This window comes from Rhyacophila brunnea, unplaced genomic scaffold (assembly GCF_057557595.1).
Source record: "Rhyacophila brunnea isolate RB1 unplaced genomic scaffold, BYU_Rbru_1.0 scaffold_15, whole genome shotgun sequence".
NCBI lineage: Eukaryota > Metazoa > Arthropoda > Insecta > Trichoptera > Rhyacophilidae > Rhyacophila > Rhyacophila brunnea.
The window spans coordinates 7,720,509-7,748,095 of record NW_028232806.1 but is presented as its reverse complement, the minus strand read 5'-3'; the positions used below and the strand labels follow the sequence as shown (position 1 = coordinate 7,748,095).

The 27,587-nt window shown below is 35.0% G+C and overlaps 2 protein-coding genes across 2 annotated transcripts; one reads left to right on the top strand and one right to left on the bottom strand.

The window, feature by feature from the left end:
• Nucleotides 1-27,127, bottom strand: LOC147074868 (uncharacterized). Its single transcript, XM_085943106.1, has 10 exons — nt 27,015-27,127; nt 25,513-25,656; nt 22,700-22,863; nt 21,891-22,005; nt 19,828-19,927; nt 18,450-18,543; nt 15,376-15,496; nt 14,117-14,287; nt 1,728-1,797; nt 1-996 (listed from the first exon to the last, which is right to left on the bottom strand). The coding sequence occupies exons 2-10, from the start codon at nt 25,630-25,632 to the stop codon at nt 836-838; spliced, it is 1,116 nt and encodes a 371-aa protein (XP_085799232.1). The 5' UTR covers nt 25,633-25,656; nt 27,015-27,127; the 3' UTR covers nt 1-835.
• Nucleotides 16,140-17,542, top strand: LOC147074869 (uncharacterized). The gene is made up of 2 exons (XM_085943244.1): nt 16,140-16,190; nt 16,477-17,542. Exons 1-2 carry the CDS (start codon nt 16,174-16,176, stop codon nt 17,090-17,092), a joined length of 633 nt encoding a protein of 210 aa, XP_085799370.1. The 5' UTR covers nt 16,140-16,173; the 3' UTR covers nt 17,093-17,542.
• Nucleotides 27,128-27,587: the final 460 nt, after the last annotated feature.

Genomic DNA, 27,587 nt, shown 5'->3' with positions numbered 1-27,587 from the left:
CATGTAAATATTAATATTCTTTCTTTTTCTTTTGATCATGTCCGATCCTAATAACATGTAGGACCATATTGGTCTCCACAGCGCTTGAGTTTGTAATAAAAGATTTTTTTTACGAGAAATGAATATTAGCCACTTGCTCAACCTATTAGGTCCACACTCCAAGCACAAATTGAAACACTATATGTGTATTTGCCAGACCCAGGATAAGAACCTGGAACCCACGACATTATAAGCCAACGCGTTGTCCGCTCCGGCCACCTACTCTTTACCTCGTGTCCATTTTTCTGCAATTTTGGATAAGTCCAGTTTTGATCGCCACCCCTTCACTTAATTAACTTATAAACACAATCAAAAATTAAATGAAAATGTTCCACTATTGCCTCTTTCGTACAAATTATATACATTAACACTTTGACTGGAGAGCACTTTCTTGCACACTTCCCATATTGGGACATTTTCCAGCAATCAAACATGTCCAAGTGTCTCTTCGCCGTCTTATTTTACAAGCACATTCATTTGTTTTACATCGACAATTATTAGATATTCAAATGACGTGTTAGAGAAACTCGAGACTGGAGTTTGAGAAACAGTTCAGATTTTAAGACTCCAGTCAGTTCACGGGACATGTCAGATTGAGATATAAGAATTAGTTCTCATAAATAGCCAGTATTCGGGAATAAGGGTCGGGCCACATTGTGTGGAATTGTGGAAACGGAATCATCAGTGTGTTTCTACCATCCTGACTGGAGTCAGTTCTGGACTGAATTCTCTAGGCTGGCATCCGCTATGAAGACTAGTTAGTTTTCGAAACTGGAGTGACTTCTGTGGATGCAAGTCAGAGACGTGACTGTCTTTGATTGCATGCGTGTTTCTTGTAAGCGTGCTTGCTGGCAGTCTGCAGATCGCATGTCTCGCAATGGTAGAAAGTGATTTGCTGCTTGTTGGCCTCGTATTTTTGTCCGTGGTGGTCCTTTTCCGACAGGCCCGAACTCAAGTCTGTTGAGAAAAAATTTATGTATTTCAGAAACAAATAGGTAAGCAATGATAAATAAAAAAACCTACTAGATCACTATCTATTGCATTTTGTGGCACCATAATATCGTCACTGTTCTGGCAGAAGACACTAATTCGAAAAAATGAAATATTGAGTTAGTACCAAAATGTTCCTTATTTAAAACTTTACCGTGTGGAAACCTTCTTAATAAATAAAGTCTTTATTTTAAAGTCATCCTTTTTACGATTACTTAATAAACTCACATGATAGACCATTATTTCAAACATTTTAACAACTTCAAAGTCAAATTACTCAAAACTCGTATTCTCCAGTTTGTGTGTTCTGCCAGAACAGAGACGATATATTCTTGCAAATTATTGACACGGAATTTGTTTTATTTTAAGGCGCACACGCTTCTCAACCCGCTTGTTACCTCATACTGTTGCAAGTGCGTTATTTTCGAGGAGTTTTTGAGATATCGAGAATCAAGATTAAAGTCTATTGAAAGTATTCCAAGCTGGTAGGTACCAACAATGCAGTCTATGAACTGTGCAAGTTTCATCAATATTAGTCCAGTAGTCTTTGAGTTATAACTGAACAAATGGACAAACAGACATTCCAAATTGATGCCCAAGAACAATACCGTTATGGAGTTGCCATAACCAAGAAACATAATGAAAAAACCGTGGCAGTCTGATATATCATGTCATAACAGTTAATCAAACCTACTAACCATCTTCTGATTCATTTTTGTCCTGAGAGATCCTCGAATTGTTGTGACTTCTCGCATTGTGTCTTACCATCTGTAAACAAAAAAAAGATGAAACCACTATTATATAGAGACATAAATGACACATCTATGTACTTATTCATAATAATATTGTGATCTTATTGCATTATTTTAAATGATGTTGTATGTAATGAATTTAATTTACAGTGTATTCCGATTTTACGTGGCCGGAATTCCCATTATTTTTCTATTTGCATATAGTTTTTGCAGTCCCGTTTCCTTTTAGCGCATTCAATTCTGGTTTTTATGTGTTTATTGTAGTTTATAGCACGGGCGCCTTCGAATACTTTCTTTTTCACTCATCAGACGTCGCATACCGCACTGTTCGCGCGCTCTCACTACAGTGCGCAGACGTTACCACATAGACGGCAGAGAGGGGGGTCGCCCATTTGACTATATAAGGGGACGTTTGACCTTCAGTAATCAGTTAGAATTGAGTCGAGCTTGGCTTCGTCAAGAGACCTAATTCACCTAGTTAACTATAGTAGTCTTGCTTCCAAACGGTTAGCCGTAAGCCCTAATAGAGTTATGTGAGCTATTCGATTGAGCTAGGCACATGGTCTGACTACGCCGTAGCTCCAGTATAAATTACCTTGAACATTAAATACTCGCGCATATCAAATTATTGTATTGTTTACTGTATAAAATCAAATATACCGTATACTCTTCGAGACAGAGGTAGGGAAGAGAGTACCAACCCCTTATAAGTTTACATAATGTCTCACCCAAGAAACACATTGTTAGTTAAAGAGAAAAGGAACATTCTCGAAAAAGTAAGAACACGTTGATATAAGGTTCGTATCATTCAACCTGAATCGAACAATTCAAATGGAACGGTTTGATTTGTTTGATTTGGGACCGTTTGGCAGAATGTCCACGGGAACGCTTTTCTGATGACTAATTTGTGTTGCCAGTACTTAAATTTAACTCAATAACATAGTAATCTCTAAAACAGCAACACATTTATTGAAACATTAACTTGTTATGAAATTCTAACCTATCGTCGTCTACAATAACACAAATTTAACAAACTGTCATATTCATTTATCTTAAATGTACAAAATATAAATAATGCTTCATGAATAGGTAGCCATTTAGTTCATTTATAAGATTTATAGGTATGACAAAATTTTTTAAAAATTACTTTTGACTAGAGCTTTTCATAATTTCCCACTTGTTTGATTGTTTTCATGTCGACAGTATGATATTGTGACTTAGACGACAATCGAACATATTAAAATGATAAAATTCGTTAGGTAATATAAAACCTGATAATTCTGAGTTGATTTAACACAGTTCGTAGTTTAGAATCTCCGTTACAAAACATAAATAAAATGAAAATAAATTCTTGGTCTGACATAATAATTATAGTAATGATTTTAAATCGAACTCTGCACAGAAAATATGGCTGGATTTTGGGATAATAAGACCAAAAGCGGCTTCTTGTTCGCATATGGTTACTTATGAATAATAGGTTTTGATTAGTAATCTATAATATACATAATTCAAGTGAGTTCCTATGGTGTAAATGTCTAACATATTAATATGAACGTCTCACGATATATAAATGCCAAATAATGCTTATCACACTTTGACAGATTGTCATTAGTCTATGGATCGTCCGAATTGGTTTGACGTTTCATGTCACCATTTCTGATGGTCCGAGAACATTATCATTCAATGATACACTGAACCAAACGTCAAATCTCAAACCATTTCTGATCTACTTTCTACTCATACAATTTGTATAATTTTTTCATAAAAAATTAATCAATTCATAAAATAAAAAATGATATCCCCATTATAAGGATCAGACATTCTCAAAAAAAAATAATATAAGTTTGCTAATTCCATCTGCAATTTGTATTCTTAATTCAATGAAAACAATTAATAGATAAGACTGACAAAGTGTAGTGTTCTCTATTTATGTCAAATCTCCAGACTCAATCCTTCGAAACTGTAGGTAGTGGACATTGTGATAATATATGGGGTAGAGCAGAGTATTCCTATTAATAATAGACAACATTCAGGCACCAAATAAACTATGGTAAGCGATATGTCGTAGAGTATATCGCCGACCCCTTGAAAAACCGTTGTAAGTCTGAAAATAGTGTTTTAGGTTTTATTCGCTTTTTATATTACCATATTTTTTGTGCATGTCTAGTGAAAATTTCAGGTCTCTAGCATAAAAATTGACAAAGTTAGGTTTTCGACGATTGTGCAATATATATCAACATATTGCGTCGACTAAATTTGTGTTCACAGAAATTTCCGAAAAGTGTAGTCATATCTAAATAAGCGACGTGTCGTGCACTCTTTCTTTCGAATAAGAAGCTCATAATACTTGCTATTACGCTCTTTCGCAGATATATGAATAGACGCCGTGGTTTATATTGATGTATCACATAAGACTTGTAATTTGTTTTGGTATATCTTCGAAAAAGATTGATATTTTCAGAATGTATACGCATTATTAATTAAAAACTGGTCAGTAGTATTATATCCGAATGTGAAAATATTATACGAGGGTGGGTCAATAAGTCCTTAGAAAAGCCGACAGGTGGCGCGACTAGTACTGTAAGCGGTTTGTTTTCATGCAGCGGCACTACCGATTCAGTATGCTGCGAAGTTTCAATCAGATTGGTCGGGTTGTTGTTTTTTATTTTCGTACATTTAAAAAAAAAATTTGCTTGTTTACAAAAATGGAGAAAATTGAGTTTAGAGCTGTTATTAAACATTTTAACCCATCCAAGACAGATTAAAATGGGAAATACTTTGGACCAACAGCCAGATTTAATTTTGTAGTTAAATTTTACAAGAGTATATGTTATACTAAAATTGCTATAACTTTTAAATTATATACTTGATTCCAATTATTTTTGTGATATTGTGTAGGTATTGAATTATTCTTTCTAATTATTGTGTTTTGTATATGACAATGGATTTATAGGTTTTAGGAAATAAATATAAAAAAAGATTTTTTTTTTTTTTACATAAAATTTTATTGAGAAAATGATAAAGAATTGAAGAAAACATAAATAAAAACACATTAAAACATAAAAAATTAAATTAAAAGTGGAGCTTAGTGTGGTATTCTTCAAAACACTCTGGAAGATGGAGAGCCACCTTGCATTTTTTACACTCCCAGCGTGTTTTTGAGTCTTTCTTCCTTGCACGACAAACGTGGCATTGCCTTGTGGGATACTTTTTTCCCCCAGGGCCAACAGCAATATTTCCTGGGAAATGAGCCCATTGCAATGCCTGAAGCCGCAAAGGACAATCACTAACTGAGGGCCTACCTTTTCTGCCATAGTCAGGGAGAGTAACTCTTTGCAGTATCTGTTCTGCCACGTTGACCCTAAACTCATTGTAGGTCAATCGGGCCGGAGATACTTTTTTAAAAATCTGATATGAATTAAATAAGGCCATATCACATAGATAAAAAAATATCTTCTTATACCCCTTTATATACCTACGCATAATCGGGAAGGAGGCCAGGCATTGATCTTGACGATCTACTCCCCCCATGCCATTATTGTAGTCAATAACGGCCTGGGGTTTGGTAACTGCCTGCTGGCTACGATGAATCATTTTGCCTGTTGCAGTCATAGAGATGCCCTCATGAATGGTGGATAAGATTGTGACAGGTTTTTTATCCATCCATTGGAGTGCCATCAATCCATGACTGAACAGGCACGACGTTTTACCTCTCGCCATTTTCTTCTTTCCCTTCATACTCGTAGGCATATTCTTGCGGTTGGTCCTAACTGTACCTACACAGTTTGTTCCTTTTTCTTTTAGACTGAGAAAAAGATTGGGAGACGAATACCAGTTATCCAGGAAGAGAGTATGCCCATCAGTCTCATAGCCTGACAATAGATGATGCACAATCGCTTCACTAGACGGCAAGTCCAAATCTCCCTCCTTCGTCCCAGTATATATACTGAAATCGAAACAATACCCTGACTGAGACTCACAAAGTTTATAAAACTTTACGCCGAACCGGGCACGTTTATTCCTATTGAACTGCACATAGCATAAACGTCCCCGGAACTTCATCAAGCTTTCATCGATAGAAAGCTTGTAGTTTGGTTTATAAACATCGCGAAATCTCTTACGCAGATGAGTTATTATAGGGCGAATCTTTTGGACCTATCTCCTGGAGAAGCATCTTTGTCGTCCGCAAAGTGCACATTCTTGGAGATAGTTTCAAATCTCACCCGTGGCATTACAGATATGAAAAAAGGTGTCTCAATAACCTGTCTTTTGGACCAGTAACTTTTGATAGTTGACTTTCGCACTGCGCCCATCAGAATGCATAGGCAGAAGTAGGCCTGCAGCTCCTCAGAAGTGATGTCCTTCCATTCTTCACTGGGCGTAGATGTAGATGATCTCTCCGTGGCGTATCTGAAGATAAAGAATAAAGAAATATTGAGTACCTACAGAACAGTGTCAGATATGGGAAATATTATTTTGCATTGAAATATGATCTGACTAGGTATATTGCAGAGGAAATACCCAAAATTGTATCAACATGTTTCGTTTATTTTCAATTGTAAACTAAAAATATATAAATTGATAAAACATGTACGTACCGGTTAGTTTCGGAAGTGATTTGAGACCAAAACAGCTCCGTGAAAAATTCTCGACATGCCGCATACTCCGACTTGTCGGCCTCAAAGGCATTGATAGTCGTTCGGCATAATCCTGGCTGCCCCTTGAAAGGAATGCTGCATACGTCTGCAGTCTCTTCCCAATTCCATGCATCACATGAATTCAACCGCAGGCGTTTGTTGGGGAACATATTTTGATCATCCGATGTAATAACGGACGGCGTGGTTACTTCTTCCTCGGGCCCTTCTTCATCCGACGAAATATGGAGATCTTCGTCACAATTATCAATGTCTGGCTCACTATCACTGTCACAAAGACTGTCGTTATCAGATTGGTTCAATATATCGCGGATCTCATCGATAGATAATGATTTACCGCCACTTTTCCGCAACAATTTATCGATACCCGAACCACTCGCCATCTTGATAATTTCTAAAGATGACGCGATACGAATCGACTTACAAACAATATTATTCCGAAAATATATATCGGTCACTGTATTACTGACAGTCTTAATTTCTGGATACATTATCTATTGAACGATTTTGGTTTAAGAATTTTTCGATAGATGGTAGTATATGGTTAAAAATTATCATTTACTGCGGTCTGTCGCAGCGGCGTCAAATTGGCGCCGATTGTCCAGAAGTACTTTGTCAACAGCGGCGTCAAATTGACGCCGCTAGGGCGCGATGGGTTAATATAAAAGGGTTAACAGCAAAGGAAATAAAAAATGAGTTGGATTTAGTTCACGGCATATCTGCTCCTTCACTTGCAACTATTTATAACTGGTTAAATGAATTTAAACGTGGTCGTACATCAACAAAGGATGAACCACGCTCAGGACGTCCTGTAGAGGTGACTACACCAGAAATGATCAATAAAATCCACGATATGGTGTTAAGTGACCGAAGATTAAAGTTGAGTGAGATAATTGAGGTTACAGGGATCTCAAAAGGTAGCGTCATTTCTATTTTACATGACAAATTGGGCATGAAAAAAGTTTCTGCAAGATGGGTGCCGCGTTTGCTCACAGTCGACAATAAACGCAATAGGGTGGTGGCCTCTAAAGCCCTGTTGTCGCTCATGCAACGCAATCCGGATGAATTTTTTCGTCGCTTTGTGACTGTAGATGAAACATGGATACACCACTATACTCCCGAGACGAAAGAACAGTCAAAGCAGTGGATTGCGAAAGGCGAACCATGTCCAAAGAAGGCAAAAACCGTAAAATCAGCTGGTAAGGTTATGGCTACTGTATTTTGGGATGCACGTGGAATTATTTTCGTTGACTATTTGGAAAAAGGAAAAACAATAACAGGGGATTATTATGCATTTTTATTGGACCAGCTAAAAAACGAAATTGAAGAAAAACGGCCTCATTTAAACAGGAAAAAAATCCTCTTTCATCAGGACAATGCCCGTGTTCACACATGTTTACGATCAATGGCTAAAATTGAAGAATTGAAGTTCGAATTGGTCGACCACCCACCGTATTCGCCAGATTTAGCCCCCAGTGACTTTTTCCTTTTCCCAAACTTAAAAAAATGGCTAAGTGGACAACGTTTTTTTTCAAATGAAGAAGTCATCGATCGGACAAATGCTTATTTTGAGGACCTTCCGAAAACTTATTTTTCTGACGGTTTAAAAAAAATTGAGAAACGTCTAACCAAGTGTATTGAGCTCCAAGGAGATTATGTTGAGAAATAAAAAAAAAATACAAAAATAAAAACTGTTTTAATGCTTTTTTCTAAGGAATTATTGACCCACCCTCGTATTACTTAATATAAAATAAATTCCTCGTAGAAAACAAATTATTTTGCATTAAAATTTGTGAAACTATATTATTTCATCACCTGTGGTAAAGGCCTCCTCAAGCTTTCTCCACTCTTTTTGGTTAATTATTTTTCACGGGCACGTGATTTCATCGAACTTAAATATCTTGTCAATATAGCATATTATTATAATTCTAATAATTATCTTACGTTCCTCTAAAACTACTGGATTATTGCATTCATTCAGCGGTCGTTTCATCTGCGATATTTTATGTCCGGCCCATCTCAATTTAAGGGTTGGACATACCTAATTTCGTCGCAGACTCTTGATTGCTCATTTATTCATTCGATCCTTTTTCTGTATTTGTGTGTGTTCGTCAACATATACGTCATTATTGTGACAGATTGTAAGAATCATAATTTTTCGGGTTTTCTGTTAATTAACAAGACATAAAAATTTGAACGCTTACATTGGGAACTGAAAACACACGTTGACTAAACACCCTGCTATTTAAACTCAACAAAAGGTTCAGATCAAACGTTTTATGCACTCTGCCGATAATTTCGATACGTATTATACCACCATGTATCCTAGTAGGAAAACATAATATACACAAATAAAATAAATTGCTGTTGAAATTATTACAAATTCCTACAAAAATAATCGGTAATGTTATTTCTTAATTTGACAATTTTTATTATTTAATAGAAAACAAATACCTAGTAAAGATAATTTTATTATTTGTGTAATGGAATACATAGTAATTTCGGACTGATATTTATGACACAAACAAGTTAAATAGGTAGGTAATCCTTTTTCTGATACTTCGAAATAGTGAATTTTTACAAAAGACCGATAAAATTTCGTGGGAATATTACCTTTTTATAATAATGTTATGACTTCGGATAAGATCAAAATAAATTCAAACATTAAATTATTGAATGAGGGCCTAAGTACAGCACATGTACATAATATTTTTGCAAATATGACAATGTAGCCAGTATTGTTATTGTATTATCACTTTAAATATGTCTCGTAGACAAAATCATTAAATTTACTCACTTCTAAGTATCCTGGGAAAATAATTTTATATGGCGGGATGGCCTAAAAGGATTAGACGGGCTCTTACAGAGACTCATTTATTGGCCGCAATAAAACATTAACAAAAATATACAAAATGCAGTCAAAGAAGCATTTATTGGTTTCTACATGAATATTGAAGAATTCTTTTTAATTTTAAATTTTTGGGCTTGGTGCCTTATATTATACCTATATATTATAATAGAAATTTAGCAAGGGATGAAACAAATAAAACGTCGTGTAGATGGTGAAATGTACACAGAATAATTTCTTCGTTTAACTTTCCCATTGATTAGCGACTGAGAATTTTTATCATTACTTACAAATAAGTATTAAGTACCTACCAATGTAATCTTTGTGTTTGTGACTAGTGACCTAATTGGTATTAATTTATATTATTATATTATCAACGGTTTATACTTATCATTATTTTGTTTACAATTTAATTAATACTTATACCATGTCTGATCGCGCAAAAGATATATTGCATTTAGCATAGGGTGGGGTGGACTTCAAAATAAAATATCAATTAATTTTGAAAAATCTAGTAGTGGTGAGAGTGGTAAGTACATACATCCATTTACATACTTTTTACTTATTGATTATGATTGTCTTATTATTATGAAAGTTATTAGCTATTTAATCCTAGTAAAATTGGACAGAGTTTACATTTTGTATAAATACCTAAATAAAAAAGAATTAGATATGAATGAAAATTGATATTAAACCCTGTTTCTTTGAAAGTTTATAATGAAACACTTAGATAATGATATCCACTATTTAAAGAAAATACTACTTGATTCAATATTAAGTTGATTAATTTATAAATTTAATGCATAACACAATGATTGCTGGTTTGCGCCAACCCTCTAAAATAATTTAATTTTATGCATTTCTTCATTGTAATTCATACTTATCTGTATTTTTAAATATCTAACAACTTTACTATTTAAATGAGATATTTTATGAATATCTACCAGTGGCGAAGGGTGACTTTTGGAAAGAGGTAAGTTGTGGAGATCAGAGAAAAAGAGCACACTTGTCAGGTAACTTACGGGAAATAAGAAGATAATACTTACGATATTACTACTGATGAATAGGTGCACACTAATGACAACGACACACTGGTCATAGGTTTCACCGCTGAATTTGTCAAATTATTTAAATCACTTATGACAGTAGAATTCCACGCATACTTTTCTTTACCAAACAATATGCATCGCCAACAAAAAAAGTTTGTTTAATGTGTAACTGCCAGTTAAAAACAAATATTTATCATATAAATTGTTGTGAAAATGTCTAATATAAGTTTTTTTGCTGTATTCAAATCTAAATGAACCCTTGGAAGGTCAAGCTTTGATAATTTTTAATTTTTGAAGAAACGTCAATCTCGGGAATGATTTTTTTTAAATGCAATCGTTCGCACATTTTCTATCGGGACACTATACAATTTAATAAATACTTATATATTTAAAGCACTGGCGAATGATTTCGGTACAATATGAGATAATTTATTCACATTTAAAACACAGTAACACACTAAATTTTGTATTATAAAATAAACCTTTATCACCCCTTTGAAATGTCAAAATGACATGAACTGTGAATAGCATGTTATGTTTGTCTATGACTGAAGTAGCCTAAATAATAATCGCGAATTAATACAATATTTATTTTTAATAACAATTTATAAATTATATGTGATCGAACACAATAGTTATTATTTTTTTTAATCATCCTTATTATTTATTATTTGCTTTTAAAGATACGCATAGACAATAAACAAATCAACATAGAGCATAAGCTTGTCTGTTTACGCTTCCGAGTCGGGAACAAAAACGCAGACATGCATGAAGTTGGCAACTGAATTGCGGTAGAAAATTCGGCTTGGATTATCGTTGAAATAATTCTAAAAATAGCACTCACGTTGTGACGTTCCGTCATTTAATTTTGATTCGAAACTTGACTAAATTAAACGCACTACTTATAAATAACGACGATAGATGACAATCAATATTTTTATTATAACCTACAATATAGATATTTATTTATTTAAATTAAATACTTGAAAATAGAAGGTAAGCTTTAAATAATCGCTTAGTATGGAGCCTTCACCACTGATATCTACCAAATCATGGTATCTAATGTGCTTGTTGTGTATTGATTTACAGATTATACTTGTATATTGGATGAAGCAAGAGGCGTATTCCGCAATGTGAAAAACATGGTAAATGAAGAATCCCTTGAAAACAATGAAGTCATAGGTAAGCATAATATGATATAACCACTATAACAACGTAAGACTATTAAAATATTATTCGATTCTTGGTGAAGAGACTGTGTGTGTATTAACCACTTATTAAAATACAATACAATTTATGTAATATTGTTTGACATAATTTTACAACAAATAGGACCGGACCGTTGTTTTATGTTTCAACAGAAGATTTTTTTTTTTTTAAAGATTTTGTGTTGGTTTATAAGTTTTATAACACTAACCAATCACAGTAGAAGAAACTAACCCTCACAGGTAGTAAATTATGGGGAATAAGTATTTGAATTATATTGCGTTTTATATTGATAAAACATATTTTTTTGTTATCTAAAATAGCTAAATGATTTCAGTTGTACATAGCAGACGATTTATATATTTTCTGAAAACACGAAATATCGAGATGTTAGAAAAGATTTAAAAGAGCTAGGAACACGTCACTTTGCTTCATGATGGCGACGGGCCAATTAATTCTCAAATCGTGTAAAGATGACTAAAAACGTTACCCATTTACTTTGAAAAGAAAACATGTCAATGAATATATTATTATTGTTACTAATAGAACAATAAACAGAACATAAAATGGACGTATGTTGGATTTATATGACAAATAATATTTCGTTTGACAGGCATCATTTGCACCCGCGACCCGCAATCCGCGCATCGCCTAGCAACGATCTTTTTAGACCGTGCCTCAACTGATGTACGGCCTTGAATCATAGGGCATAGGGTTGGAGTATTAAATTGTAATTTCATATTTTGTTTTTTTACAGATTCTGACGATACGACAGATAAGGATTACAATTCTAGCTATTCAGAATACTGTCCAAGTATAATTTCGTTTACATCAAGAGTGCTCCAGATATTGACGAATATTTTAAATGCGCATCTCCTGAAGTTTTGGATTACTTAATGGATGAAATATCTAAGCCGCAAACTGATTCAATACAAACATACCAGCAATGATTATCAAGATATTGCGATTCCGCCCACTTCAATGCATTGTAATGACATAATCGCCATTCCAGAAATCATAATGGACAATGATAACTTGACAAATGAAGAACCAAATAATGCTAATTTGACTACACATGATGAAAATGATGTACCATCAACGTATTCTCCATCTAAAGGTGCAAAGAGAAGACGACAAGAAATTAATTGGAAAAAAAATATTTTGAAAACATCAATCAATACTGGCTCCACATATATTTCGAAGGCAGGAAAAATAATTCAAGAAAAAAAAAAATAAGCCGCCTTGCAATATGATTGTTCTTTCCATATTTTTAATATCAATTGTGTTATTAATAATTCAATAAATTTAATAAAATGTGATTTATTTGTATTAAGATAAAATAAATATTAACATTATGATTGTTCTTTCCATATTTTTATGTCAATTGTGTTATTAATAATCCAATAAAATGAATAAAATGTGATTTATTTGCATTAACCCAATGTTTACGGGCTCTTTTAATTATTTTTTTAATTAACGTGTTATTTGCATTTGAAAAGCAATTAGCAAAAACACAATTTTGTGCGGCCCGTAAGCATTGGGTTAAGATAAAATAATTATTAACATTATGATTGTTCTTTACATATTTTTAATATAAACTGTGTTATCAATAATCCAATAAAATGAATAAAATGTGATTTATTTGTATTAACGTAAAATAATTATTAACATTATGATTGTTCTTTCCATATTTTTAATGTAAATTGTGTTATTAAGTACAAAAATAAACATTTTTTCTATCTCGTAGTTACTTGCATTATGTTCTAATTTCTTTCATAACTTTTTTTATCCTTCCATAATTACTATTTTCCTGAATAATTTATATTACTTATTGTACATATTAACAATATTTATATAAATAACTAAAATAATTTACTAATTATTTATTTAAATTTACTAAAATATTTTTGATTTTTTAAAAATTGTCATACTTAGATACTTTTCTGTAATAAAAACTTCGTACAAAACAACTGTATGCCAATATGTCTCCTTACTCTCTGTCATTATTTTGTATTCACGCTGTACTATTTCGAGCTAACTAATACGCTATAATGGTTTTTCCGTACAAGTGCGCGATAACTATGGTTGTGTTTAATAAAATCGTATAGAGTAAGAAAAACGCGACGTAAAAAACCGTTCTATATCAGAATATAAGTCTGCTGTGCGGAGTCAGTGATCTATTTTGTCCGCGCAAAAGCATGTTGAACCGAGTCCAAACATCAAGCGCGCAATAGTATTCCAAATAAAAACGATTTTTGGACATTATCTTAGCAGTTAATCAATTAATCACCGTTAAATTTAAATGAAATTATAGAGCAAGAAATTATCTATCAGATTCACTAAAACAATACTGGAAAAAACTTACTCATTTTATGCAATGAATTTAAAACAGTCAAAATTTTAGTTTTTTCGCTCTCCTGAACATTTGTGATTTCAGACTTATATCGGTTTTTCTGGGGCCCGTCGATATATCAATCACATCCTCAGCTATTATCCAATAATTTAAAATGTTAACACTGCTTCTAAATATGGGGTCAGACCAACATGACAATATGATAGTAGTGGCATAGCACCGACCTGAAGTTTGGAGGTAGCCTTGAAGTTACATAGCCCGCAGTGCATGAACGAGGTCGCCGAATTGGAAGAGGAAGAAGGTGACGAGGCCGCAATTATGGTTGCAGAGGAGGAATGCTGAATCTTGGACAGATTCCGGAATCGCCCGGCTCCACCTGAGGCTTGGTGGATCGACTGAAATAACAAACATGAAATATTACATAATTTAAAAAAAACAACTACTTATTTGCAAAAAATTAAATCAAAAAAGTTGAAAAGTTGAAATTTAAGTAGTATGTGATCTACTATCTTACTATTTCCTATCAAAGCCGGTAGTGATTTGCCACACTCTTCACATTCTCTCTTCGTCAATGTGGACTGTTTCCTCACATTGCTGAGCATGTCATCGCTGAACTTGTTCATTTGTCAAACGGCAATACTCAGCAGCTTCTTCCTCATTCATGTTTCCATTTTTTGATTGATTGTGTATGTTGCCTACGGTTTTAGTAGGTTACAGCACCCTATCCCTATCATATAATTACTGTCCGACCACAAGATCTCGTCAATAACCGCAAGACGTTGTAGTCGCATATAGAAGAATTTTCATACCTGTCATAGCGGCAACGCGTGTTTAAATAATGGATCGGCTCTTTTTTAGGTATGGCTCCTTTTCTTCTTCGTAATAAACAAAAAGTTTACTAATAATAATTTTAATATTTTTCCTGTTGGACATATTTTTATTATAATTAAATTACGTAAATTTATAGATCTGTATACCATGGAAGCGTAAAATGAAATGACAAATTTAGGGGCGTTCCTCATTTGAAAACAGAAGTGCGATTAATTAAATAGGAGGGGCTTGTTAGTTCACAGTTTTAACACGTGGACAAGAAGTTCTTGTTCGACAGTACCCTTAAATCTCTCGGATAACACACTAATTTCTCAATACTCTATTCAACTGACATGCTATTACCGCAGCATATTAGTATCTGTCAAACTATTATGAGAGTATCATTTATTTTCTTGCGTTACAGGTAATCTAAGACAAATATAATATAATTGGTATTGATGAATACACACTCCATAATATGGTATGCAGGCTAATAAATTTGAAAAGTTATCAAAACTGATGTCACTGTTTGTTCTCGCTGTGCCTAATTTAAATACGAACAAATAAATTAATTTGCATTATTTGTGACACTAATTGCATATTGTGATCCGTAATTAAATCATTTCTTTACACGCCCAGGTAACGCCACGACTAGATATGGATTCATACTGACCCTGTGCGCAGTCAACTCTTTGATAGCGTTGCACTTGAAGTCACAGAGTTTACAGCTGTAGAGGAACATTTTGAACTTGCTCGTGTCTGTTGGAAGGACGAACTCCCCTCGCTTCCGCCGCCTGCAATATACAAATTATTTTATAGTACATACAATTAATCATCATCAGGAGATCGATAACCCGAGGTGAGTCCCTATCAATAGAGGAAATTTTTCAGTTTGGTACCCTAAGTAAACGGCGACCAATGGTAACTCCACTTAGTCAGTAAATTTTCACATTTCAAAAACAATGACAATAATTTTTCTTTTGACCCCTTCCACCACAAATATTCACAAAATCCTTTATCTTCTTGTCGAAATTACACCACATTTTTAAACTGCCTCCCCCATTCAATAAGAACAAATTCATTGAAAATAATTGATTTCAATATTACGTATGTTCTCATGAAATGTTTTGTTGGATTTGTACCTAATGTCACCTAATGTTTTTACAGCCCCCCTTCCCCTCCGTCACAAATTATAACATTATTATCTGACCTTCTCACCCCCTAACTTATTGGTTACAAACATAAAAAAGAAATCATAAAAAACATCAAAACTATGAATGAGACAAAAATCTTTACTGTAGGGGAGAGCAGGTAGGATTCGTACACAGGGAGCATTCGTACAGTGGTTATATCTTCACTATCCAATTCATTGACGTGCTCGTGTTTGTGTACGTGACTCCCGCTCATACGCATAGTGTAACCGCCGAGCGGGGCGTCAGTGCGGCCAACGGCTTCGACGGAGTACGCCGATATGTGTTTTCGCTCTACGTAAGTATTTTATACCACTTTTGAACACGCTTAACTGTTATAAGTTTTGCACGAATGATATAAGTGATGTAGTATAGTTTATGAAGTGATAACTTCGTTTAATATGTAAATAGTCATTTTAGGCTAACTATAATGGTTATTTTTATTTTCAATTAATTTGTTGATTTCTCCGTTTGGGGTACCTTCGTGCAGTTATGAGTGGGGTAGATTCGTACTGTACGAATGCTCCCCATTCCTAACTGCGTGGCAGTAGAAAGATTATTCACCAAAAATATTATTGTTACAGAACCATTCCGCGAATATATGTGAAAAAGGGGACAAGTACAGGAGACGTTGATGAAGATGCAATGATGCAAGATGCAGCTGTTAGAATCCACGCAAGGTGGACAATCAACTTCTACAGCGGGCCAAGATGCCATTGTGCCAGAAACTCTACCTGCAGAAACAGAGATTACTCAACAAGATCTTCTTCCACGGAGCTCAGCGCCAGTATTACCCTCCTCGCTATCACCTACAACTGCGCCTGCATCTTCGTTAACTGTAGGATTAATAACTCCAGAAATTGTCAGCCCTATCCCAGAGTGGACAGAAATGCGTTAAAAAAGTCGAAAGGAAAACTGCCAGGAAAATCGAGAATATATACAGATACCCCTGAAAAAAATAGACTAGAAGAAATAGAAAAAGCAAAAAAGTTGAAGAAGCAAGAGCAAAAGAGGAAACAAAGGGCTAAGGAGATGAAGCGAGCATTACATTTACTATCAGATACAAGAACCAAAACAAAGAGACAGAAGAAAACTTCAGGGACAGCTAAACCAAAGAGGCAAAATAAAACTGTAAAGACTGATATTCAGGATGAAACTGATTGTGAGGATGAGACTGATTGTGAGATGAGGCTAATATGAGTTTAAGAGAAAGTTCTTGTTCTCCCATCGAAGAGATGTCTGAAGGATCGGATACTGAGAATGAAACTTCAGTTACGTCAGAGAACATCAAAGAAGAAAGCTTTGTGATAGTATAGTTCGAGAAAAAAAAGACCGTTTTATATTATATTGGGCAGGTGCTTAAAAAATATAGTCCCGTTGAATACAAAGTTTCATTTTTGAGGAAGAAGCCTCATACCTGGAAATTTGTCTTTCCCACTACCAAAGATGAAGAAACAGTTTACATATCAGATGTGGTATGTATATTGCCGCTATCAAAATCTGCTTTTACAGCAAGAACAACCCACATATTTAGCTTCGAAAAAGACTTATCTATGTATAATGTTGGATAGTACAACTATTAAATACATAAGATGAAGACCTATTACTCTAATGGTAAATTTTATAATGTTCATTTATTCGTTCCTTTATGTTATGTAAAAAAGAAAAGTGTTATGTTTTTATGACTAAGTAGTTATAAGCACTTTAAAGACAATAACTGTTAATTATTACTACATAAAGGCTGATTCTGTGTTAACTTTGATCTCAATACATGATTATATTCCATTGAATAAATAGCATTTTCTTTGACTGTACGAAGGTTCCCCATTATGTACGAATGTGCCCCACACTATGTACGAACCTACCCCATGTGTGGGGTAGTTTCGTACGTTTTCCATTTTTCAGTAAAGTTACCGTAGCTTCGCCATGTTGGTTTGTATCTAAACTACACTTCACTATTATTAAAGCCAAATATGTCGGGTATATAGCAGCATTCAAAAGTTATTTTAAAATAGCTAACAGTTTTTTTTTTATACGGCTTAGAGTAAAAAGTGTACGAATCCTACCAACTCTCCTCTACCCTACGTTAGAGAAAACTTAATATTTAAACTAAATTTTAATAATAAACGGGACCATGAAATAATGTGTAATAATAAGATGGGATCCTTTAAGAATTCACATTTTTTAACGTTAAGTTTATCTTTGACTTAAAATAAATTTTTTTACTATTTAAAGGTAAAATAGTAAATCTTCCATTCAAATTGGGAGCATAGAGACTTTTAACAGACCTTTTTACATGAATTGATAGTTAGTCACTCATTCAACACATTGGATCTATGCACTAAATCCAAGCAAATATTATATTGATTGAAAAAGTTGAGTTTCACGCAGCCACAGGATTAGAACACATGGTCAACAGAAAAAAGGTGATCATTCTGGCCCCTGCTCTACCATTTCACTACTTCAACTGATTTTGTGTAATTGTATCTGACATTACATAAAGAAACATTAGCTGGTAAATAATAAATAAAAATTTAACAAAGCAGTGGTTACGAACCCAACGTTGGGAATGGTGGGCGTCAAACCTTCGGGGCCGGCAGTGAAGTAAACCAGCGGGACTTGATCTCTCTCCACCACTTGTACGTATTGCACTGCGGACATTTAAAAAATCATGTTAAATATGGCAAGCCAAGGTTACCAACAATATAGATTATGGACAGTAAATAATATTATTTGTCAATTCGAAGATGTCGACATTTTTTCTTCTTCTATGGAATGGTATTTCTTCTATGGAATGGAAATTCTATGGTATGCAGAATGATGTCCAAATACAGAAATAGATGGTGACGTTAAAGTAGCCTTGACTAAGGCATAAAGCCCACCAAAGCGGCGCTCAGTGCGCTCTCTACGAAGTAGGCATCCTCCCACCCGCGCATTACCCTTCACTTATGTAATAAGGGGCACAAGAAGCACAAAGTAATTATTATTATCAGCGTCTCTCATAACAAAGCAATAAAAATATTATTAAATTTCTCGGGGCTTGTAATTAATATTCATGATGACATCATTCTACCAGCGAAATATCGGACACGCAATAACTAAACAATGAGTTCACTGTTATTAAATAATGCCTTCTCGCCCGTTTATCGACGACGCTTCCAGAAGCGTGATTTTGCTTGCCATGTTCAATGAATGGACTACGTTGTATTTTCGTTAATTCGTGCCGCTGAGAAGCCACATAACGGTGAATCATGGGGCGGGCGGGCACAATGCGTCGTCAAATCCAGTGTGTGCTGGCGTATTTGATTACGCGCCACTTGTGAAATTTTGCGCGAGTACCCCACTCGCTGCGTTAAGTGGGTTTTACGCCTAAGGCATTATACTAAGTATAAAAAAATAATTAACACTATAGCACGGGGTCCTTCGAATACTTTCTCTTTCACTTATACAGCACAGTAAGGGCGCCCCCACTACAGTGTGCAGCAAAGTTATCATACAGATGACAGAGAAGGTGTCGTTTATTTAACTATATAAGGCGATGTTTGCCCTTCAGTTATCAATTAGAATTGAGTCGAGCTTGGCTTCATCATGAGAGATCTAATTCACCTAGTTCACTACAGTAGCCTTGCTTGCACTCTGAAAATGGATAAATGCGGTTAGCGACAAGTGAGCTATTCAATTGAACTAGGTACATGATCCGACTACGCCGTAGTTCATCCCTTACAGCACATCATTTGTTTTTCTCATTCCCACTATGTCACCAAATTTGGTGACGAAGGGTTAAGCATTGCTTATGGTCACGCAGGGCTGTACGCACAGTGGTACTTATTTAAATAAGTTCTCTTAAACACTAGTCAGTGGATTATCCAATAAAACTGACTTCAAATTCTTGGTCTACATGGCATTACTCCAAATGGTAGCAGAATTTTATTTACCGTGCGGCTGGGAAACAGAACGATGTTGTCTGATGTGCTCTGTATCGTCAGTCTCGTGGGTTTCCAGGGTGCCTTGAATGGTGCCATCCTCAGAAAGACCCTGAAAAACATTTGTTCCTTTACTTTGTGTGTTCCAAAGATTCTTAGGGCTATGCTAACAATATTATGGGGTCTTCCAAGCCAAACAGCTCTGAGATGAGGAATCTACATCCATACAGAGTATAATGTGGATCAAAGAGTCAATGAAAATATTCTGAACTGATTTTCATCTTGTGACATTAATTAACATTAAGGCCATGCATTAGTTGAGGCACGGTCTAAAAAGATCGTCGCTAGGCGATGTGCGGATTGCGGGTCGCGGGTGCAAAAGACGCCTGTCAAACGAAATATTATTTCTCATATAAATCCAACATACGTCCATTTTACGTTCTGTTTATTATTCTATTAGTAACAATAATAATATATTCATTGACATGTTTTCTTTTTAAAGTAAATGGGTAACGTTTTTAGTCATCTTTACACGATTTTAGAATTAATTGGCCCGTCGCCATCACGCAGCAAAGTGACGTATGTCTAACTCAACGTTCTCTCTATGAATGCGAAGCGAGTACAAAATTTCGTCGCGCGTACAGTTGAGAATTATTTGGCGTTTCACTGATGCGTCACCTTAACGGAAAACCCCACCCACAAATATCATATACAATGAAGGTTTGTTAGGTGCAATCAAAAACCTTCTTCTATAGAGATGAAACCTAAACATATGAAAATGAGGTAAAAAAAAAGAACCCCATGTCTAAAAATTTTCATACAAGATGCGAAAAGAGATGAATTGGATCTAGGACGATTCGGCGCCGCCAACAGGATGCCAGGACAACGGACATCTGGGCGCCTCACAGATGAATGAAAAACGCAAAGAAATACACGTACGTTACGTCTTGAACCAATAAATGGGTATGCAAGTCTAACTTACAAATTTGTAAATACTATTCCAGAAATCGTTGCAGTTTAGATTGCTTGCTTCCTCATTTTTACTTCGATGTATTTCAGTACATTTAATACCCGCATTTACGTTTTTCTTTCCCGCGATTTACGTCGGAAATATTCAAAATATGCGAGTTACGCGTGCTTGACAATGATTGGGTCGTGACATTCGAACGACGTAAGGTGTTTGGAGGGAAAACTCCCGTGTCTTTAGAACGGCGCACGGTGATTGGTCGGCGAGCGATGCTGTGATTGGCCCGAGTTCGGCGTTGTTGATGACATTGTTGACAGTCATTTAACACCAGCAGACTTGTCTGCTGAAGAACTGTCTGATGAAGAAGAGGTTGATATTCCAACAAAAGAAGAAGCAATGAGGTTCATCGAGGGTTTAAAAACCTACTTTACAAGCTTTGCTGATATTCAAGATGACACTTTTAAATGTTTATATAGTGTTGAAAGAGAATTACATAACAAAAAAATAAAAATGCAACAAACTAATATATATGAATTTTTTAATAAAAAATAAAATTTTTTTCAATAAAAATTTAAATTGAATGTTGTTTTTTTCAATACCCCCCTTTTACATTTTCCCTCCAATTAGGTTTTTTTTTTCAGTCCCTTAAAAAAGTAAAATAGGGGTTATACTATATTTTATATTAGACATGCTGGTTAATGATGTAACGTATATACATATTTCTCAGGGGATTTCATTCATCAATGCGCGGTGTCCGGATATCCGTTATCCAGTCGGTGGCATGTAGTCCCATCCCTAGTGAGTTTTCACATTATTTGTTTTATAGAAAAATGGCACGGCAAACTGAAACTTGCCTCAATTATTTTAATAGAGAAAACCGCCGAAGCCTATAGCTGGCATAATAATGGTTTCATCAGCGAACAATAAATAGATAATATTCCGGATCGAAAATATATCTCTTAAAAAATTCAACACATTTGTCGAATTAGTTGTTTTCCTGATTGGGTGTGTGAATGCAATGCAAAGTCAATATTTATATAATATGTTATAAAGAAATTGAAAATTTCCTCTATGAACCTGGATACCAGTCTATAAAATGTTGACTTACAGCATTGGTGAACTGAAGGAATTGCTGCGGATGGCCATCTTCAGAGGTGACCACCACTCCGTCCACGTCTGCGTCTGCGGCTGAAACCACCTCTGCTGTGCCGTCTTCTGTGTACCTTTAATTAGAAAATTAAAAAGAGATTTGAGGCGTGTAAAAAAAGGCAAAGCTGACTAGAAATATTGCACTATTCAAACCATATTAAAATGTTCTGTAATCGGTATCAAGTGTTGTAAAACAAAAACTTTCATGGGTGTCCTCTGTATTTTGTACAAACTCTTTGTTTATTACTACATTCATTACTAACTATGGTGAATATGGGCCACCAGATTGTAGGATTGTTTACCCGATTGGATCAGAATAAAACAAATATCGAAACACAACATGTAAATATTTACCAGATGCAGATTTTGAACATGCGACTCACGGGTTGAGAAGTGTACACTCTATGTACACTAAGATTACAGATAAATGCGGGTCATTGTACAATTATTATAAAGCCCTTACTGGATTGATGTCATAATGAAGAGTGTGGTAGAAAAATAGGTTACAACGCTTAGGGTAAAGCCTGAATGGACGAGTGGTCGGCAGCGGCGTGCGCAACTCAAACGTATAACCGTGTGTGCAATGTTCATAGACAATGTCTTTTTTTGGGCATTTCACACATGGTTAAACATTTGAGTTGTGCACACCGCTGCCGCCCTCTCGTTCACTTAGGCCTTACGCTTAGAAGATTGGATGTGGTCTTCACATGGCAGTGGATATACCTTGTAGCTGTTAATTTTGATGGGCATGATTGATTGATTACAAACCTTATAAGTCTATAGTTGGTGTTGTCCAGACCCATCAGAAGATTGTTTCCCACAATGGATAATCCGTTGCCTTCGGCAAGAGGCTCACCCTCCTCTTCCTCGCTGCACCTCTCAATGTCGCCACTCTCAACAATCTCCAAGTAGTGCTTCTCTTGCATTATGTTCTGTAAATAAATAAAATAAATTGTCCGTTGAGATATCCAGGGTTCCAGCGGCTAGCTCAGGTGTCCATCGAACCCCGGATTCACAAAAAAGAACGATATATATTTATGTTTGTTAGGTTAAATAAAACACTAAGTCTTTCTTGTGCGGGTCTTAGCGTTATATATTTTAATATTTAGTTGGACAACGTTATTTTGTAGTCTTTTACATATTTTGTTTTTACAATCAGTTTCGCAGGTCCGTACACGGTTTACAAAGGACGCTTATTAACTTTTTTTTCTCTTTTTAAATTCCTCGTACCTACGCCGACCAGCAAAAAGGACTCTCGTGATTGGCCAAACTGATCGCATGATCCTTTTGATTTGACGAATCACGAGGTCTACCTCGGCGCAGGCGCGCGGGGATTTTACCGTTGCGCAATGCGCGGCAAAATTTATTATATTTGAATACTTATATTTAGTCTTAAAATTATCTCTTTCATCCATCATCATTTACACTTTTTAAAATAAATTAAATTTATCTTAATTACACCTCCGCCCAATATGTGATTTTCACACACCGGAAGAAGGCCTTTACTTAGGAATAAAAAATACTTACGTGGTTGAGCAAGGAATCAGATTAGATGTTTTATGAAGCCGTGTCTAGAGGTCAGGGTTACGTTTCGACTTATAGCTACTAAATAATTATTTTACACCGGGAGAAGCCCGCCTGTAACAGGGGTGTATCACCGTCTGAACAGAATTTATATATTTATCAATATCTAAAATCCAAGATTTCACTATAGGAAGCCGGGGACTTTGACAACAAATAGAGGATTAAGTTGTAAACTAATCATACTAAAGAATTAAAGAAACCCAGCACTGCATTAATGCGGAATTTTTCATATTAATCTGATATCCGGTCCCGTGTTACAGCGTTTTTAGACACTGCACTGCGAATCGTCATCTGCTTGCGCGAGACAGACTACTTGAGAATTATTTTTATACATAGCACTATAAGCTTCCCAATCTGTTTTGTTTGAAAGAATTAAGTCAAATGAATAAAAAGATATGATTTTTTTCAAAATATATTCACAAATTTGATTATGTGCGCGAAATAGCGGGATTACATGTATGTTATCCATGAAAAACGCCGGATGCCAGAATGTTAAGTTACTGAATTTTAAACATGTTGTTTTAGTAATAAATCAAATTTATATATATTTGATAATTTTTGATCCATGCGTTTTGTAATAAAATTAACACTTATTAAATGAAAAAGATTAAATTATCATTTTCGAAACTAAGTGGAGCATATCGTCGCTGTAGATGTCAAGGGAGCCAGTCCACAAAATCATATTGCTGAGAACAAAGTAACATTTTTTTATTGAACTTTTTTGTTTTTAAATAACTAAAAAATATAGTATCTTAGAAGTTATGTGTATCTCTTGACCACTGAATGTTGAAATGTACAAAACCTGTAGTCAAAAGAGTTTTGTGGCTTAAATCCATTGACCACTGCATATTTGATGATTTTAAAATGCTTTTGTGTACTTAAACATTTTCACCAAATTTGTGGCTTGGCTCCCTTGACATCTACGGCGACGATATTTGCTTCCAGGCCTGCGATTTCCTAACTATCGACTCGTGTGTCACCCGACGACATGACGTGATTGTGACGTAAGCCAATACACGCTCGAGGCAAGCCGCCCAACGCACACGGCTCACCATAGATATTATTATGCTGAAACACCTATTTGTGCATGGGGACAATGGATAACGCCGGTATTTGAGTAGCGTTAATTTATCGAATGCTATTATCACTCCGGTAGTACATCACAATGATGTCATATGACGTCATGTCGACCGGGCGACTTCAACTCGCAAGTTATAACATAAGGCCTCTGAGAGTGGAAGTAGTATTAACAGATTTTTTGTTTTTAAGAGAAATGGCGGTACTAGTCTGTTATCCTGGATACAGCGGCAAATACATTTTGAAAATAGCCGATATACTGGATTATTTGTTAGGATAACCTAACCTAACCTAACCCAAACTAACAAATAATCCAGTATATCGGCTATTTTCAAAATGTGTTTGCCGCTGTATCCAGGATAAACGTACAGAACCGAAATGGCTGTTGGCCGCTTAGGTCCATACTTTGGGTAAAAACACACATTGAAAAACAACACGTGAATTTGCTAGATGCAGGATTTGAACCTGAGACCCACAACTTTATAAGCCGACATGTTACAGCTCGGCCACCATGAGCTTATATAATTTGTTTTTAACGAAAACAGTTATTCCATTTAGACAATAATTATATTAAATACCTTTATCTGTCGGCGCAGATGCTTTTCGATCCAATAATTGTTAATTTGAAATATTCATTTGGTCTAAAAAGAAAGTCATAAAATATCATGCGGGCATCTGCGGCATATTTACCCAATATTTTTGACTACTAAAAACAGAGGTCTTATGCACCTTTTTTATTATTGAGTCAATGCATCGCGATTATTTCAAAACAATTTTTATCACTCTCCCTTGCTTTCTTATTGTTCTGTACATTCATTATTTAAAAATGGAATTATGATTTTCACTGTACCTACATAATGTTATGAATGGTTCGTTATGAATTGATATGAAAAAAATACTATTTTTTTCATATTTTTTACCTTCTCCTCTTCTGCGTCGGTGATGATAGTCAATTTTCTTCCGGACTCAGAGTTCTTGTGCTTTGGAACCTTGCGCCGTTTTGAAGGCGATTCATCCATCTCCATTTTTCTTCGCAACATCTCAAAAGCAGTGGGCTGCTCACGCTGCAAGACGATTTACAAATATAATCTCATGGCAACATTACAATACCTTTTATTCACAGAAAGAAGTCAGTTATTTAATGCGTCCCATGTCAGTTTGGTTACGAAAAGAATCTCAGACTAATAACACCTCTTTCTGTGGCAAGGCAGGACATTGGACAAAGGCAGCGCCATCTTTAGATTAATAGAGCCTGAGCATATCTTTTTTCACAAGCAACGAGTGGTCCACTGTTCAGCTGTCAAAATCAGATCCCAGATTGCTTGACATATTGATTCGCCTTTTCTCATTTCAAATTGATTTATAAAAAAAATTCTCAAATCAAATATATTAACTATCAGTGTTATTTATAAATAATATACATTCCTGTTATTCATCAGCTGTCAAAGTCAGACTAGTCCTTCACACAAAAATCAGTGGTTATATCGATTTCAAAAAAATATGTAGCACTGATCTATGCATTAGATTATTGTAGAAGGTGTGTTAATGCTAGTGTATTATTTGTCATTTAACTCATCTACCCAAATCAAACCATTCCCTGTGTGAACATGACAGACGCGTCAGTATGAGCACTCTATAGAATAATGACAGGTCATCCATAGACAACGGGAGGGGCGGAAAAGGTAGGACCAGTCGTTGTGAATGTATCGGCTTTCTACTTTATTCGGCAATGACAAAGGTAATCGAATTAATTAAACTAAGCGGAAATGAGTAGACTGAGATTAATGTCAGGACCTACTCTTCTGCAACATCTTCTTGGCTACGCTTCTAGGCGCTGTTGTCGACTAAATGGGAGGAGCTTGTTAGTTTATAATGGAAAAATGGGAGGAGCATGTTAGTTCACAGTTTTAACACGTAGCCAAGAGGATGTTGCTGATGAGTAGTAATGGCTTTCATCCAAAAGTCCATCAAACTCTGCTGATGATGATAATGGACTTTGGAAAAATGGACTTTTAATACCAGGTCTATTGAATCTTCATTGTAGTTGGCAACGAAGTCGCACCATTAAAATTACAATGCCGTATGGCGGCTGCACTACTATGTGATGATTATTTTTTTTAATATCTGCTATTATATTATGTTAATAGGCACAATATTATATCAAGGACCTAGATAATAGTTCAGATTCTTCTACTGTTATTGAAACAGTTAAATACATCTATTAATACGCAAATTCGGCGGCATATTCACGCCGGAATTATTGTGAATGCCATAACAAACATTGACTTCGGCAATTGTAAATAATTTCAAACAATCCGATATAACGAGCCATATTCGGGATGATTTTTTGGCGACGCCTAGTCTGGAAGGACGTTTCCAGCGGCGAAAGCGTCCATAATTTTAAATGAAAATGTGTACTTACCAGAGTTTATAATGTTTTGTTGAATATTATTATTTTCTCATCAAATTAAATACAAGATTAAACGTCAAAATCGTTTGAAGGTTACAATTTTATGTGCTGCCAGCAATCTGTATTACAATATGGCGTCCTGAAAAAGCACGTAGAAAATTTTTGTAATTACCATACCTAACCGGTCAAATATACAAAAAAAATCCCAGAAAATATTAATTTCAGTATATTATTTTTAGAGCGAAAATATAGTTATTTCATTAATAATTGAGGTTTTCGTTTGTAAATTAACCAGAAATTGTCATTTTTGGCGATGATATTATTAATTTTTTTTATATTTTAGTGTCTTTTAAATTTTAGCAAATTTATAAAATTTTATGTACCTAGGTAGGTACCTAATAATATTCACGTGGTACCTAGGTACCTTAGCAGAAATGTATTTTTTTTAATTATTCAGTTGTCCCGATGTGCTTAAGTATAAATAATGATCATATATACCTAGCCATCGATGACACTTTTATGGATAAAGAAATTGAGTGATTGTTACTAGCAGCACTACAGTACTACTTCGTTTCGTCACTAATT